The 19,034-nt window shown below is 33.9% G+C and overlaps 1 protein-coding gene across 1 annotated transcript in view; it reads left to right on the top strand.

Moving 5' to 3' along the window:
- The first annotated feature begins 404 nt into the window (after positions 1–404).
- The window catches only part of LOC126756421 (uncharacterized), a 36,951-nt gene continuing 18,321 nt past the window's right edge, over positions 405–19,034 (top strand). The window contains exon 1 of the mRNA XM_050469483.1: positions 405–1,343. Within this exon, the coding sequence (XP_050325440.1) occupies positions 1,035–1,343 (309 nt within the window). The 5' untranslated portion in view covers positions 405–1,034. The remainder of the gene's footprint in view (positions 1,344–19,034) is intronic.

Genomic DNA, 19,034 nt, shown 5'->3' with positions numbered 1-19,034 from the left:
ATAATTGTTTTAGTACCTAGGTAAGGTACATATAACAATGTCACAGTTTTTGTTTGTAATATTTTTAAATATATAGATTTCCACTTTAATACTTTCTTTAATGAATGAAAACATCAACTCTGTGACCTGTTTCAAATCGTTCCGGTAGGGTTCATTCAGAGAACGTATAATATAATTATACGTTCTCTGTTTTAATTCAGAGAAAATTATTTGAAACGATATATTTGTTAAAAAATTTAGATGTTAACTATTAGATAAATTATTTCAAAGAGTTAAAGGTAAAAAAATGTTATAAAATTAAACAATATACATATGTGTTTTTTTTTGTACTTCTGACTACATAATTTTTCAACATCTATAATCGAGAATTTTGACAACACTGGCAATGGCAGTTCATATTCATTTCTCGTTGCTTCATTCGTCCGAGTTGTTGGTGTAGTGCGGATCGTCAAAGTTTCAATTTGTATGTGAAATCAGTAATATTTACATAAAAAGTGCTCGTTTAATATTAAATTGTGACTTATTATTATACATGCGGTTATAAAAATCGAGTTTAAAAAATTTCGAATCTTTAAAAAACATATTAAAATAAACAAGTGTTTTAAATCTACTAAAGGTTAGGTGCCAAGAAAAGTGTGGAAGGAAAACGATTAAAAAATCACATACCAATCAAAGAAAAACTTTGGGGTGAAAAGAATCAAAGTAACAAAGTATACCTAAGGGATTGAATGAAAGCCATAAAAACCTTAAGATAATTGCTAAAGGAAAAGAAATTCAATCATTCATTATTTATATAGAGAAGGATTTAACACTATAAGCAAGTGCTTATCTAATTCAAAAGTGTGTATAATTTGACGAGACACAAACTTGTTGCGATCTGTGACGAAAATAAATAATTGTATATAAAGGTTATAAAAGAATCTATAATTCACTGCCGGGGTTTTGTGTAAAAACTATAAATAGGTCTAATCTCTTGTGTTAGACAAAAATTTAATCTTCCTTCACCAAGGAAGACCAGCATCACTGCCGTGAAAATGCAGATTTCTTGTAAATGTTTAAATTTCATTGCCACCAGTAATAGTCAGGCGGCAAATAGCAATGTTGGAAGTATCAGTGCTAACGTCTATAATGGAACATCGGCAATTGATTCACATTCTATACGAAACCCTGCTGATGATGATAGTAACATGCCATTAGCGCAACAATCAATCGGCGGTTGTAATAATGCCGGCTATGCAAACAACAACTCAAACAACCTGTGCACTATATTAATGCACGCGTTCTTACAGCGTTACCCTCGCACGTTCATCTTCTATTCACAGTGCATGGAATTCTTTAAACAGGTTCGTAGCCTTGAAATTATGTTTACATATTGTAGTTAATTCAAAATACATGCATATAAAATTTAAAAAACCTTAACTTTATAATTATATTTTTTGACCGACTATTTTTTTATTTTTTTTATGACTTGTGTAGAATTATTAGTATATTGAAAAACCATGTTAGTAATCAGTGCAATGTGGTTAAGTTTTGGTTAGGAACCTATTGTTAATATATAGAATCGAAAATAGGTTATTGTAGCGGCTATCCAAACCCTGTTTAAGTAGGAATTCGTCGTAGAATTCATTAGACATGCAAATAGGTGGTAGTCATACGGAAACTCATTGCATGGAGGATATGTATTTGGTATGTTCGGTTATATTCTGGATAAGTAGGAGTTTAACGTGCTGCAATGTCCAAGAGATGCGGTCTGTTGTTGATCGATCCTTTTTTGGATCGGTTAGTAGTTTATGAATTTTGTAGTTGTTGTTATATGAATTAGATAAGTTGTCGTCGCGTCGTCCAACGGTAGGCACAGGAAAAAATATATTTATAATTGGGGTACTCACAACCCGTCGTAAAGCATCGTAAAATCGTAAAATTATAAATTTTTACACTTGTTTAAAAAAATTGTTGTTGGATTTCATACAAAAATGAGTTTTACACATTTACAATTCTCAATGCTATGTTTTCGAATCGATATAACTTATAACTTTATGAGACTTATGAAAACCCTAAATGCATTTTCTGTTCCATCGCCTTATTTTTCACAATGTGAATGTATTAAATTCCAAAGTTTATACTTATGCAAGTACCACCATTTTGCACCCTGTTGGATTCCCACCCAACTTTCGAACTTAGCAAAAAACTTCTTAGCAATATGGTTAATTTTCCTGTACAAATTAATATTTCTAAACCTACATTTTTCCGAATTTAAACGATTACCTATGCTTATCTACGCACAAAATATGTATATTGTATATGCACGTAGGCAATGACAAAAAGAAGTAATCATGTGCCGTAATACTCGTACCTACAAGCACAGCTGCAACAACTTGTTTACCCATTTTGGCGTGTTAGTCGAGCCAAAACAGGACTTCAGAAGATTTTCGAAAATAGAAAAATGCAAAGCGAAATAAGAAACTACGTATGTACATATATAACAATTTCAAAGAAAATAAAGTTACGTCGCGCCAGAGTTCTGCCGCCGAAAAGGCTAGCTGATCTGTCTGTCCGGCTGGGAGTCCATACGTCAATATTTTTTAAGCTATCGCACACTGGTCTCTTGTCATTCCAACTTATTGCTTACTGACGATGGTGCTGCTATTTTTATTTAAAATTTGTACAAGTAAAAAGTGTGGTGCCGTGATGGGGCGGTAGCTCGGAGTGTGCTATTGTGGCGATATTGTTAAGCTGGTGCGCATATCCAAACATTCGTACATATCGTTACATTTTTGGTATGATGACGCCATCCCTACATTGTCATGTCAAATTATATTTCAGTATCAGATAGCCTAACGTTTAGTGGGTAACCGCAACAATAAGGAAAAGTAACCTACAGTTGGAAATATCGGGATGTGTGCTAAGTAAAAGACGACAGCAGTGTGGCTTTATGTGTGGGTTTGTGTGGAACCCGATTTTCTTGCCCTACCCACATTTACAAACAACATCGACACATGCAATGTAATTTATGCAAGAATAGGAATAATAGTAAACAGGAAAAGAAGAAATGAAATCGACGGAAGAATTAGGTACAATAGTACTTATATATTATTGGTATTATCATAATAAATAACTTGCCTTCTTGTTTTTTAACCCGAACATTTTTTTTTAGTAATTTGTTCAAATTAATTTTTAAGTTCATTAAACAATCGTAATCTTCATTGAACGGAAGAGTTAAAGTTACGCACCTAACTTTTAACATTATATAAAATTCAAAATTCATAAACGTTAAAAAATAATATATTTTTCCTCAATCTATCTCCTCTTTCTTACATACATAGTTCTAATACAATGAATTCTATAAAAATGTATGTACATATATACTATGTATCTTATCATAAAATTCCGATAAGCAAGTTGTTTATAAAAATATTCACTGCAATCACATTTATGGTTGATGTCGTTGTCCTCTAATTATACATGTGTATGTATGTATGTATGTATATATAACAAGTAGGGAATGACTTAGTTCGGGTGCAACCAAACATTTTATACTCTAGCAACTTGCAAAAATCAAAGCCATGGAAATTATTTAAGGTGTAAAACCAATCATATAGAGAAAATCAGACGGATGTTCCAAAATCCTGATATTAGTTATGTAGGGGCTAGGCCAAGTTTTACCTATTACAGGCATTTTCATTGGGATAACTCACATACTGGCCGATATATGCGGTATAAAGTCGTCCCGAATTTCGAAAATTTTTATATTGGGTATATGGGGGCTAAGAAAAGTATTGTTCCGATTCAACCCATTTTTGACATACAGACATACCATTTATATCAGTTATATATGTCTATCACACATTGACCAACATTTTCGATCAAAAGTCAACTATAGGTACCGGGTTCTAAATATTAGGTACCTAAAGGCTTGAACAGTTTTTATTGGATGTAAACAATTTTTGATCATAAGGTGATACACTAAAGACATTATATCATCCATTTTAACACTTTCGGTAGGAGTTCTTATAATATTTATTCTGGGCGAATTTGGTTGTTGTAGATTTAGTGGCTTAGGAGATATGTATGTACATTAGGGTGTGTCATTCTGAGGCAACGTTTTTTTTTCAACTGAAAAACAAGCTAAAAACTTTCGAAAATGTGAAAAAGAAAGTCACTCAAAAGATGAGCTCTTAATATTAATATTAAGAGGTGCCTGTTTCAAATTTTCTGTTTTCCATATAAATAACATGGAAAAATTAATTTTTTTTGTGGTGGTTATTGTGCGGACATGTACATACATATATTTTATTGAGCAAAACCATACTGGAATATGTGTACAGAGTAAATGCTTACAAATTATATATATTGTGTGTATGTTTCGCGATAAATAGTTAACATTTACATATCCATATACTATACATTATATTTATTTGCATTATCCACTCATATTAATTCTTACATAGTACATATGAATGTATGTACATATAAAACCTGATACAGAGGAAGTATCCTCACCATCTAATATTATATATTTTAGATTTGTATAAGAGCTTTTTGAAGTTTGCTATTATTGAAATCCATGTCCACACTTTAAAACAAATAAGTAGAACTTAAGTTGAATAGTACTGATTGGTATTCTTATTGTGAATATTCGCTTTTAAAGTACTCGTTTTTAAATCAAACTTTTATTTCATATCTTTTTTTTCATAACTTAAGCAATTAATTTTAAAATATATACTTTCATCGACCACCCATTTAGTCTTTTTATACATATAAAACAAGTGTTATACGGTCTATGCAAGCAAATGTGAGAGTTTTCGGTTTTTTTTTACAACCCGTTGCACCGATTGCACTTTTGTTTCCGACCACATTAAACTTATTGTTGTTGGCTGTTGGATTATAAATAAACTTGCGCATTATTCTACAGCTTAAAGTTCGCTATATCTGTTTACAACTATAAATACATATGTATTTCTGAAAGTGCGCACACCTATGTACATATATTGTCCCCTGTTGTTGTAGAGGAATGAATTGTTGATAAAAGAAATAACGTTACGGCAGATGAATCGCAAACAGGAAGGTTAAATTTTTGAGATGAGCATTAAGTTTTAAAACTTGTTGTAGTCTCCATTTATGGGACATCGTTTTGATACATGGTCGATTGTGCCATAAGTGAAGCAGCTCAGAGTTATTCACATTTTTCCTTATGTAATGCTAAAAATGAGATACAAGTATTTCACAAAGTTGCTTATATTTATTTATTCAAATTACTTTATTAAAATTTTTAGCTTCTTACCTCTAAAAAATGAAAAACCACTACCAAACATCGTAAAAGCTATAGAAATATATGAATAAATTTCAGTAGTAGTATAAACAACTCAATGAAAACTTGCAGATTAACCGTGCGATTCTGTACTGTGATACTGTCTCAAGTCTCTAAATTTGAGATTTTGAGTTAGAGACAATTTTTGAGACTTGAGACGATTCTGCTATTCTGTAAGTGACAGTCACAAAATCTCTTACATTTCATTATTCAGAGATGTTTTTACACTTGAATGAAAATAAATATGTCGATAACAAATATTAAATTTTCTATAACATAGTCAAAAAACATAATTATGCATAAAAATAAAAATATATGTTGACTTTGTTTCATAATATTTAAGAAATTTATGTAAAATTTATTTATTTTTAACCTTTTCGTGTTTGAGTTGCTTAAAAAATATAAAAAAACAAGTAAGGAAGGGCTAAGTTCGGGTATCACCGAACATGTTATATTCTCGCATGATAAAGTGATAATCGAGATTTCATATCCGTCATTTTCATATTTTTCAAATACCGTATTTGTGTAAAGTTTTATTCCTCTATCATTATTGGTTCCTAATGTACATATATATTATACAGAGAAGGCATCAGATGGAATTCAAAATAGCGTTATATTGGAAGAAGGCGTGGTTGTAAACCGATTTCACCCATATTTCGTACATGTCATCAGGGTTTTAAGAAAATATTATATACCGAATTTCAGTGAAATCGGTCTAGTAGTTCCTGAGATATGGTTTTTGGTCCATAAGTGGGCGAGGCCACGCCCATTTTCAATTAAAAAAAAAAAAGCCTGGGTGCAGCTTCCTTTTGTCATTTCTTCCGTAAAATTTAGTGTTTCTGACGTTTTTGGTTAGTCGGTTAACGCACTTTTAGTGATTTTCAACATAACCTTTGTATGGGAGGTGGGCGTGGTTATTATCCAATTTCTTCCATTTTTGAACTGTATATGGAAATGCCTGAAGGAAACGACTCTATAGAGTTTGGTTGACATAGCTATACTAGTTTCCGAAATATGTACAAAAAACTTAGTAGGGGACGGGGCCACGCCCACTTTTCCAAAACAATTGGGTCCAAATATGCCCCTCCCTAATGCGATCCTTTGTGCCAAATTTCACTTTAATATCTTTATTTATGGCTTAGTTATGACACTTTATAGGTTTTCGGTTTCCGCCATTTTGTGGGCGTGGCAGTGGGTCGATTTGGCCCATCTTCGAACTTAACCTTCTTATGGAGCCAAGGAATACGTGTACCAAGTTTCATCATGATATCTCAATTTTTACTCAAGTTACAGCTTGCACGGACGGACGGACAGACAGACATCCGGATTTCGACTCTACTCGTCGCCCTGATCACTTTGGTATATATAACCCTATATCTGACTCTTTTAGTTTTAGGACTTACAAACAACCGTTATGTGAACAAAACTATAATACTCTCGTTAGCAACATTGTTGCGAGAGTATAAAAACCATATATAAAAGAGAAGAAAATTGAAAATAGGTAGATTTATTGAAAAAAACCGTTGAATGCTGTTTAATCACTGTCATTATCCGTAGTGGAAATTATTCTTAGCCGCTTATTTTGATGGCCGGCACTGATATCACTAGAATTTGTATCAGAATCAATAGTAAGAACTATGGATTGATGTTCTGATTGACATAGCATCTCCGACTGAGTTTGCACTATAAATTCAGTTAATTTTGTTTGAATGCTTCTCTTTGGACCCAATAAATTCCGATTTAGTTCTTTATATCTTAACATGCAGAGACTCAATATACGTTCGGCATCAGTATCATTTTCTACAAAATAATTTTCCAATCCTGCTGCAAGTTTAAGACCAAGCAAAAAACGAAAAAAGCAATCGCGTTAAAGTGAGAAATTCGCGTAAAAAAGGAATTTGCGCTGCAAAAATAACCGCGTTAAAGTGAAATAGCGTAAAAAGAGATCGCGTAAAAAAAGGACTGAGTGTACTCTTTTTAGCAACTTTGTTGCGAGAGTATAAAAACTGAGGGACTAGTGCGTATATATACAGACAGACGGACGGACAAACGGACAGACGGACATGGCTAAATCGAGTCAGCTCAACATACTGATCATTTATATATGTATATACTTTATAGGGTCTCTGACGATTCCTTCTGGGTGTTACAAACTTCGTGACAAACTTAATATACCCTGTTCGGGATATAAAAAGTTAAAATTTTATTTGCGAATAAAGGCGAAAACGTTTTTGTCCATATAAGAATCCAAGGGACTGTACTTGAGGTTTAACTTTGAATATGTTCGTACAAATAAATTTCATTGGAAAAAATAACGAATTTATGGCTGCTTTCTCAATGTCTGGTTACCAGCGTTTCTGTCCAGTTAATAGAGTTGTTCGCTTAATAGATTGTACTTAATAAACATCAACAATGTGCATGGTTAATGGAGATGTCCGCTTAATAGGGCACCCATTTAAGAGAGCTTTCACTGTATTCTTTATTTATGAATTGTTTTAACTATCCTATCTTTTAAGTTGGTTCGAACTGGGTACAGTGTGCTAAATTTTACTAAAATCGGTTCAGTAGTTTAGGAACCCATCGCTGGCAAACAACGTGACACGTACTTTTTATATATAAAGATAATATATAAATTATTATTTGCGGTAAGCACACAATACAAATACCTGAGTACCGAAAGTTAACATGCTCGAGTGTGTTTGCTGTCAAAATCTATAATAATTTTATAGAAGTTTAAATTTTTGTCACTAAATCTACATTTCTTATAAATTTTCGCTACTATAATGGCATTAGTGTGCTTACACGCTTTATTGACATTAGTGCGCATACACGAACATTTGTTCGTATCATTTGGCACAACAGTGTTATATTTAGCCGGCGCCACATATGCTCCATTGCCTACAAATACATAACTTTCATTATTTTAATCAATAATACCTAATTACTTGCTGTGTCGCGATTACCCCAAAACTCGGTAGACTGGCTGACAATAAATTGATTGCGCAGTCGTGAAGATGCTGATAAGCGAGCACCTTGGGTATGTTTGTTTATTGAGTTCTGAAATGGTTTTAGTATACAGTCTACAACAATAACAACTAAGTATATGCTTTTGGAAATGTAAAAAAATACACATAATACTTTTTTGCAAATGCGAAAACCGGCTTGCGGCTTATTAGTTTCCTGCATCTACTCAGCAATTTCTTCGACCCTCGCGCAGATAAATTACTCTCAATGGTTTTACAATACTTTCTCAAGAAAAAAATTCAACCTTATATATGTATGTAGATCGCGAAGTGTATTTATTTATGTTTTTGGCAACGAGCATTTGAGTTTTTGTTGCAGCTAATTTAACAGTTTCAATCATATCCATAAATATCAACTCATTAATAGATTGATTTGTCTTGTTAATTTGCACATCTTTCTTTGCAAGTGTTATTGTATTTATATCCCCTTTCGGTTTGCGTCAATGCTTTAATGTGTTTGCACTTTTTGTATGTTTGTCATGATCAACTTCGTTTAATATAAGAAATCCTAACAAAGAAATTATCTATACTAATTAATAAAACGCTCATGCTTGCAAATTGAAAAAGTTTTAAACATACTTAAAACTACTATCAGATATATTCCTGCTATCGGCTATAAAAATCGTCTGTTAGCAATAAATAATCTATGTATATGGTGTACATATGTATATGCAAATAACTATGTATGTATGTAGGTAAATACATATGTAAGTATACAAGTACAAGGGTGTATAAGCAGCTGAAAAGCTCAAACAATAAAGCTAACTGCTCTAGCGATTTGTATTTTTAATATTTTTTCACTCTTATTTGTGCGCCGTTGACTGCCCGTCGTGTCTGATGGGCGCGTTAGTGCTACACGTGCGGCACTTTTTTTCTATTTTTGAACAAAAAAGTGAGCAAAGTATTTGTTTAAATAAGATTAAACTAAGTATATAGCAAACAAATAAAATATTTAATGATAAAACAAATAACATTCGCAATTTATAAAAAATAATCGACAACAAACAAACACTTCTACACTTTATCTTTTCATAATTGAGAAGAAGTCTGAACAATAGCGGTTTGTTTGTTTGCAGCTTCGATAGATGTGAAACGATTTTTTCATTAAGTTCTTACAATCTACTAAATATGTACATATGTATGTATGTATATTTGCAAACATGGCAAAATGCAAAACTTTGAATTTTTCTGATGCACTGTTGACACGCGCCTACTTGGCACTGTAATGGAGAAGTAATTTTTGTCTTTAAAAACTCAAGTGCTGAACACATAGAGCGTGACAGACTGCAACCGACATCTGTCAAATATTAAAATACTCAAGTTCTTAGGGACACAGTTATTGAGGCAGCTGCACAACTACATAACTGTCAGACAGATGTCGCTTGCAGTCTGTCGCGCTCTATGTGTTCAGCACTTGAGCCAACTTCTTAACTATCTTCAGTAATCGTGTTGCGATTAGTTAAAGAAATAGCGCCTATAGTACATACTACTCTTTGTCTTTCTTTTTACTGATAAAATAAATTATTATTTTAATTAAATGATAATTGATGCACTTATAAAACATCTTATAAAGGCAATGCATTTTCAGTTCTCTTTCATACCATAAATTGAAACTTCTGTTTTTTAGGTATTTATATTCTTTGTGCACTTTCCTTCAAAACTCGGTTAAAGATAAAATTTTATGAATTAAAACAATTTCAAGCAGGTGATGGCTGCGTTACCAACTAATCGAACAAAATCAAGATTTTCCAACTGTTAATTTGTTGCTATTAACATGATAGTTCATTAATTGTATGGACATATGAAACTATAAGATATAAGATCAATATCTTGATGTTATTTATTGTATCAAAGGAATGATTTTTAATAGTAAATCTATCTACATATGTAAACAATACCTCTAGTTCAGTGGCAATTTATTTTAATTCGTGTATGTTAACATTATTATTTCGACATCCACTGGCTTATAAAACCATTTAACCTTTTGAAAATGTGTCAATTTATTAGATAATACCTCGAACTATCTAACGGTAAAGTGTTACACTGCTAATAATTTGATAGTTTCTAGTTTAATTACATTTAGAAATGTTTTGGAGCATTTTGTGGACATTTCTTGGGCAAATTGATCACTTATAACTGTAAAAGCTCAGTATATTACTTCTTCACATTTCTGGCAAACTTAAACTTTCAAACCAATTGACAGAATAACAAAATCGCAAAAAATTTAGCTAAATTAAGCTTTTAGGATTTAAATTTTTACTACTTCAAAAACAGATTTGCCTTAAACAAATGAATTCCCTAGCATTGCTTGATAAACTTTTATTTTATATTTTCTTCTTTCTTCATTTTGTTTAATTATTATTTTTTTTGTTTTTCCTAAACTTTTTTCTTAAACACGTACAATTTGTGCTTTCGTATACTTCCGTACATACACACGAAATACTTGAGCATATACATATGTATGTACATATGCCCACACATATACGTACTCGTACATATTTGAGTGTGCATGGGTAAATTGTTTGGTCTGAAATTTTATAGAGATTATTTTCGTAGTTCGTTTTGTGCTATTATTTGTTTACAAAAGTTTCTAACCAGAGAAATAGTAAAAAACAATAATAATAAGAAATGCCAAAGCAACAAGAAAAAACGTTACAAAAAAAATTAAATTAAATGAAAATAGTAGATAGACGGCAGACTTCTCTAAAAATAAAATATAAACGTGCCGTTGTATATAAGTATGTAGTTATGTACATATATTTCTATATAACGATGCAGAAGCGTACAATGGGAAGACACCACATATGTATGTATGTATATCTACGATTACGGTTTTTTATCGCGTCTCATTCGCTTATTAAAATGCAAAGAAATCATTAAAAAGAAACTAGCACATGAAGGTTTAGAGCAAGGAGGGCCTGCATACAAAACGATTGTACCTAACACACAACAAGTCAGAAAAGCTTCATAATTCTAATAGGTGGTGTTAATGCAATTGCATTAACCACCAGCAAATGTGCAGGTATGAGAAAAAATATGTTTACATACATATACTATGTATGTACATATACATACCATGTACATATGTACATATATACATATACCATATGTAATATGGTTTTAATTATTTATATATCGGGAGTAATTTTACTCCATTCCTCCATTAGTGCTACCTTTAGACCTGCAATGGATGATATTTGCGTACTATATGCAAATTTATAAATTACACCGTTAGCTAAAAATTGCTTTTATTATGTTTAAAGGCTTAAAAAATCATAAAATGATGTTTAAATTAAAAAAAATTGTAAAAATGTTCCATTTTCCTTGAAATTTTTTACAACTGTTTGCACTGTTGGCTTCGTTTAAATTAAGCTATAAAAACGTTCTTCCAATTTCGCTTAATGAATAACCTTCATTCCTCATTTTTACAACGGTTTTCCGAATTGTATTCCTTTCCTTTGCCCATATTTATAATTTCGTATTCTTCTATGAAATGTCAAGCTGTAATGATTTAAAGCAAATATCAAGAAAATCTGCAGCGGTACTCATAACGGTATATATGTATACTTATATTTTATATAGTTTATTTCATATGCGTACTATATGCAAATTTATAAATTACACCGTTAGCTAAAAATTGCTTTTATTATGTTTAAAGGCTTAAAAAATCGATTTTCGATTTTCAGCACCGCTGAATTGAGAAAAAAAAGTAAAAATATATCGTCACCTGAAATGCAAAATAACGTAACAACATTTTCGGAAATTTACAGTTGCATGAATGAAACATGAAATAAAATGGGACATGAGTGAAACAAAACTTCAATATTGGTTAAAACTGGTTTATATCTGACCGCAGAACCTGAAAATGTTGAACATACATATGTAATATTATGTATGTAATTTGAAGTAGTGAGGCGTAATCAATAAGACACTCAATTTCGAATTTTTTGATGATACGTTATTTTGCATTTCAGGTGACGATATGTACAAACATTTTTACTGGCCAATAATTTTAGGAAATTTCGTGTACTTTTACACACCATTTAATGGCTTCACTAACATTCTTCTTCTTCTTAATTGGCGTAGACACCGCTTACGCGATTATAGCCGAGTTAACAACATCGCGCCAGTCGTTTCTTCTTTTCGCTACGTGGCGCCAATTGGATATTCCAAGCGTAGCCAGGTCCTTCTCCACCTGGTCCTTCCAACGGAGTGGAGGTCTTCTTCTTCCTCTGCTCCCCCCGGCGGGTACAGCGTCGAATACTTTCAGAGCTGGAGTGTTTCCGTCCATTCGGACAACATGACCTAGCCAGCGTAGCCGCTGTCTTTTAATTCGCTGAACTATGTCAATGTCGTCATATATCTCGTACAGCTCATCGTTCCATCGAATGCGATATTCGCCGTGGCCAACGCGCAAAGGACCATAAATCTTTCGCAGAACTTTTCTCTCGAAGACTCGCAACGTCGACTCATCAGTTGTTGACATCGTCCAAGCCTCTGCACCATATAGCAGGACGGGAATTATGAGTGACTTATAGAGTTTGGTTTTTGTTTGTCGAGAGAGGACTTTGCTTCTCAATTGCCTACTCAGTCCGAAGTAGCACCTGTTGGCAAGAGTTATCCTGCATTGGATTTCTAGGCTGACATTGTTGGTGGTGTTTACGCTGGTTCCAAGATAGACCAAATTATCTACGACTTCAAAGTTATGACTGTCAACAGTGACGTGAGTGCCAAGTCGCGAGTGCGACGACTGTTTGTTTGATGACAGGAGATATTTCGTCTTGCCCTCGTTCACTACCAGACCCATTTTCTGTGCTTCCTTGTCCAGCCTGGAGAAAGCAGAACTAACGGCGCGGGTGTTGAGGCCGATGATATCAATATCATCGGCATACGCCAGCAGCTGTACACTCTTATAGAAGATGGTACCTTCTCTATTTAGTTCTGCGGCTCGAACTATTTTCTCCAAAAGCAGGTTGAAAAAGTCGCACGATAGGGAATTGCCTTGTCTGAAACCTCGTTTGGTATCGAACGGCTCGGAGAGGTCCTTCCCGATCCTGACGGAGCTTTTGGTGTTACTCAACGTCAGTTTACACAGCCGTATTAGTTTTGCGGGGATACCAAATTCAGACATCGCGGCATAAAGGCAGCTCCTTTTCGTGCTGTCGAAAGCAGCTTTGAAATCGACGAAGAGGTGGTGTGTGTCGATTCTCCTTTCACGGGTCTTTTCCAAGATTTGGCGCATGGTGAATATCTGGTCGGTTGTTGATTTGCCAGGTCTAAAGCCACACTGATAAGGTCCAATCAGTTTGTTGACGGTGGGCATTAATCTTTCACACAATACGCTCGATAGAACCTTATATGCGATGTTGAGGAGGCTAATCCCACGATAGTTGGCGCAGATTGTGGGGTCTCCTTTTTTATGGATTGGGCATAGCACACTTAAATTCCAATCGTTGGGCATGCTTTCGTCCGACCATATTTTACAAAGAAGCTGATGCCTGCACCTTATCAGTTCTTCGCCGCCGTGTTTGAATAGCTCGGCCGGCAATCCGTCGGCCCCTGCCGCTTTGTTGTTCTTCAGGCGGGCAATTGCTATTCGAACTTCTTCATGGTCGGGCAATGGAACGTCTGCTCTATCGTCATCGATTGGGGAATCGGGTTCTCCTTCTCCTGGTGTTGTGCGTTCGTTGCCATTCAGCAGGCTGGAGAAGTGTTCCCTCCATAATTTAAGTATGCTCTGGGCATCAGTGACTAGATCACCTTTGGGGGTTCTACAAGAGTATGCTTTAAGTATGCTCTGGGCATCAGTGACTAGATCACCTTTGGGGGTTCTACAAGAGTATGCTCCGGTCTTGAAACCTTCTGTAAGCCGCCGCATTTTTTCGTAGAATTTTCGAGCATTACCCCTGTCGGCCAGCTTATCAAGCTCTTCGTACTCACGCATTTCGGCCTCTTTCTTCTTCTGTCTACAAATGCGTCTCGCTTCCCTCTTCAACTCTCGGTATCTATCCCATCCCGCACGTGTAGTGGTCGATCGTAACGTTGCGAGGTAGGCAGCCTGTTTTCTCTCCGCTGCGACACGGCACTCCTCGTCGTATCAGCTGTTCTTTTGCACTTTCCGAAAACCAATGGTTTCGGTTGCAGCTGTACGTAAGGAGTTTGAAATGCCGTCCCACAGTTCCCTTATACCGAGTTGTTGATGAGTGCTCTCAGAGAGCAGGAGTGCAAGCCGAGTAGAAATTCGTTCGGCTGTCTGTTGTGATTGCAGCTTCTCGACGTCGAACCTTCCTTGTGTTTGTTGGCGCGCGTTTTTTGCTGCACAGAGGCGGGTGCGAATCTTAGCTGCAACAAGATAGTGGTCCGAGTCGATGTTAGGACCTCGGAGCGCACGCACATCTAAAACACTGGAGACGTGTCTTCCGTCTATCACAACATGATCGATCTGGTTGGTAGTTTTTCGATCCGGAGACAGCCAGGTAGCTTGATGAATCTTCTTATGCTGGAATCTAGTACTACAGATAACCATATTTCGGGCCCCGGCGAAGTCAATCAGCCTCAACCCATTTGGGGATGTTTCGTCGTGGAGGCTGAATTTACCAACCGTAGTGCCAAATATTCCTTCTTTGCCCACCCTGGCGTTAAAGTCACCAAGCACGATTTTGACATCGTGGCGGGGGCAGCCTTCATAAGCGCGCTCCAAGCACTCATAGAAGGCATCTTTGGTCACATCGTCCTTCTCTACCGTTGGGGCGTGGGCGCAGATCAGCGATATGTTGAAGAACCTCGCTTTGATGCGGATTGTGGCTAGACGTTCATTCATCGCAGTGAATGATAGTACTCGGCGACGGAGTCTCTCTCCTACCACGAATCCAAAACCAAACTTGCGCTCCTTTATGTGGCCACTGTAGTAAATGTCACAAGGACCTACTCGTCTCTGTCCTTGTCCCGTCCATCGCATTTCTTGGACGGCGGTGATGTCAGCCTTTGTTTTTACGAGGACATCAACCAGCTGGGCAGCGGCACCTTCCCAATTAAGGGACCGGACATTCCAGGTGCATGCCCTTAATTCGTAGTCCTTATTTCGTTTGCCATGGTCGTCATCAAAAGGGGGGTCTCTCATCCGAGGCTGCTGTTGGTTTTTCATTGGGGTGAGCTTTTTACGTGGCGGGTCCCAAACCCAGCGCACAACCCTATGTAGGGGATGTTTCGCCTTCTCACTTTACCTCGCCTTCGAACGGATGTTCATAGGCTACCCAGAGGATACTTGGTCAAAGACCGGAAGAAGTGAGCTGCTTGAGCCATGTGTAAAAGAATCGCTTCTGGCCACTCCCAAGTAAATGGCGATCAGAGAACTTTCCTCACTTGCGTGAACTTCTTCACTAACATTAATTAAAAAAAATTAATCCTCATTAACTAGCTTTTACGTTTTTAAGGTTAAATTGTCAGATATGTATGTGTTTTATGTAAAAACTAAAATTTAATCTGTGCTTAATGACAAAATGTATTTCTTTTATAATTCAACGATTACACATTTCCTTTAATTTTAATGGAATATTATTTGCTTCGATCCGTTAATGTGGTCTCTAGATATTAAGATATTTTTAGAACATATCTTATATATTTTTTTTAATCAAAATTCAATAAGTGGCGAGATTTTTATCCTCTATGACTGTAAAGATTCGTAAAGCCTATAGCTGTTCGCTTATGCCAGTTAAATTTAGAAAACTTGAACTTCGTCTTATGCAAAAAATTACAGGACAGTTTGGTTTACAAGCATACAAAAAAAAAGAATACTCTCTAAAATAAAATAATACATGTAAAGCAACAACACAAACTTAATTATATTTTCGAGTTTCGTGTTTTGGGTCAACAAGTTCTCTTATAATTTCAATATTTACCACAGAATTTTAAATTATACGCAGTGATTTTGAGAAATACTGCACTAACATCTAAAAAATATAGCAAAGGTTTGAGTTTTAAGATATTAAATATATGATCATTTCATGTGAATTGGACACTCTTTTGCCTCTGGCTTACAAAGTAAAAGCAGGCCTTATTTTGCCAAAACGTGCAATCTGTTTCTATGAATGGTACAAATGTCACGTTCTCGTATGTTTACATTAGGGTGAACCAAAAACCTAACCTATCAAGTTTACGCATTAAAATTAACCTATATACTATAGAGAAAAAATACTCTTAAAAAGCAAATTTTTAGCTTAATTTTGAAAGTAAAAAATCTTATTATATTTCAATAAGTATTGCATAATTGTTGAGCCGTTCGGAGTAAATTTATATATGGTTTCCTTTACATAAAAAAAAATCGAACTGAGTGATATTTTTTGCAGGCTTACAAATGACGAAAAGATAATTGAATTAAAGTTTTTGTTTTATTTTGTTATCCCGTAAATCGGAAATTTCCAATCAGTCATTCTGGATTAATAAATTGAAAACAAATTTTTATTCCCAAATAAAAAAATTGTATTCCCAAGTTTATAAACGATATTAAAAAAAAATAATAATTTTTTTCGAAATTACATTTTTCGCGCTTTCATAGAGCTCTACCATTTTAGTTATCTTTTGAAAAGGAATGCCTTATACCCAATCCATTCTTCTCTCCTCAAGATGCTGCTCATATCATATCGCTGCCATACTAACTAAATGTTTTGTATATTTTTTAAAAGGAAATATGTAAATCTTTCCTCTTTTAATCCTTTTCTCCCTTTGAAACATATTTTTATTGTATATGTTACTCCAATTTAAAAAAAATTCTTATTTCAAGAATGTACGGTCCCAAAATCTTAATTAAAAATTAAATATTTAATCCTAAAATCGAAAATAAATACTAAATTTTTAATCCAAATTGATTTTGAATTGAAAAATTCTCATCCCTGCACCGGATATTTTTTTATTTATATGTATGTATATACATACATAGGTTCATTTTAACACGGCATAAATTGAGTTCGTTTTTGTCTGCCCTAATGTATATATGTACATATACTGTATAAATATGCAGATATACTCGTATAAATACTCTTATAAACTTATTCATTGTTATTAATTTCCATATGTTTATGGCATTTTTTACTTTTTACCTCAAAAACAAACAACAACAATTTACAATCGTCTGTTGGTCTATAGATTAGAAATGATGTGGATTTTAGTTGCAACACATATGTACATACTTACAATCATTGACTGTTGCGCGTCATCTGGCACACATTTGTTGACAACAAATTCTCATGGTGATAACAAAATCATACTCAACTGAGTATACATGTATCTATAGTATACATACATACATATGTACATATGTGCATACATGCATATGTATGTATGTATATATTTTTCATTTATTGTGAATTTATTAAGTATATAGTATATTTGCATAAATGTGTATGTTAATGTAACTACATGTTTTACTGATTGTTGACGATCATCTATGTATATAAATGTACATACATACATGCATACATACATATGTGTATATTTATTTGTCACTTTAAGCCAGTGGTCGGCATGAGAGGATCTGTCACTGTGTTGGTGAGCACGAAAAAAAAGTAGTCCAGTGAGAAATTGGAATTAAAATTAAGCAAATTTTATAAATAATTAAGAGTATAATGAAAATTAACAAAATGTCTTTTAAGGATATATTCCCTATTATCTTTAAAAGACGTGGAACATAAAAGGCACTGCATGGCACCAAAGGCATTTAGAATCATAAAATATTTCTCGCAGGGCATATTTGGTTTTGCGCTATAGTCTTGCGTGATGTTAATTCGTTGCTGGCTCGACAACGACTGAACGATAGAGCGTAAGCGTACGTGTGAAGTTAGTTTGCAAAATTTTGCTATGAAATGCCGACCACTGCTTTAAGCTAAAAGCAATTTTTCAATTTATACGTTTCTGTGTGTGAGTATAAGCAATTAATACTTCTATATTATCATTTAATTTTATCACATTTGAATATATTTTGCCAAAGTCGACTTAAGACACTACAATGGCTGCTAATATAGTTCTCCCACTAATATTTACCATACTAGCAATGGTTTTTAGTACTGCTGGATCGATTATAAATTTTATTTTGAAAATTGAGTTTGTCTACCTACCATTTTTTAAATTTGTTCCAAATGTTATATTTTTAGCAGTTTTTTTATCTTTAAAAATTAATATAAAAAATTGCTTCAGAATTATTATTTCTTAAATTACATTATACATTTTTTTACGCAAGAGATCATTTTATTATCCCTCTCTCATTTTTAATGTGTTTTCAAAATAAAACATAAAATATAAATAAGCCTTCAATATTATATTTATGCACATACATACATAGATACAATTTAAATTAGTATAACCTTTTTAATATATTTTTAAGGGTTTATTAGTAAATGTTTCTCCAATTCATTCAATAATCTTTTAATTCGGGATTTTTTTACATAGTAATAGTAATAGAAATAAAATAAAAAAAGTTTCTCTTTTAAATATTTAAATTTCATATAATTCCGATTTAAGGTCTATAATCTTTTAATAAAAAAATGTCTCCCTCACATGTATTTAATTATCATTACTTCATAAATTTCAGGTTAATTTGTTTACTGTAACAGTTTCATGTTTACTGAAGTCTGTGACAGGCATTATTTTGCGCTAATAACCTGTTGGCTTCTGGACCACACTGCCATACCCGTGTACCTTGTAACCTTTCA

This window comes from Bactrocera neohumeralis, chromosome 4 (genome assembly GCF_024586455.1).
Source record: "Bactrocera neohumeralis isolate Rockhampton chromosome 4, APGP_CSIRO_Bneo_wtdbg2-racon-allhic-juicebox.fasta_v2, whole genome shotgun sequence".
NCBI lineage: Eukaryota > Metazoa > Arthropoda > Insecta > Diptera > Tephritidae > Bactrocera > Bactrocera neohumeralis.
Note: the sequence above shows the minus strand (reverse complement) of the source record. Positions and strands in the feature narration are given on the sequence as shown.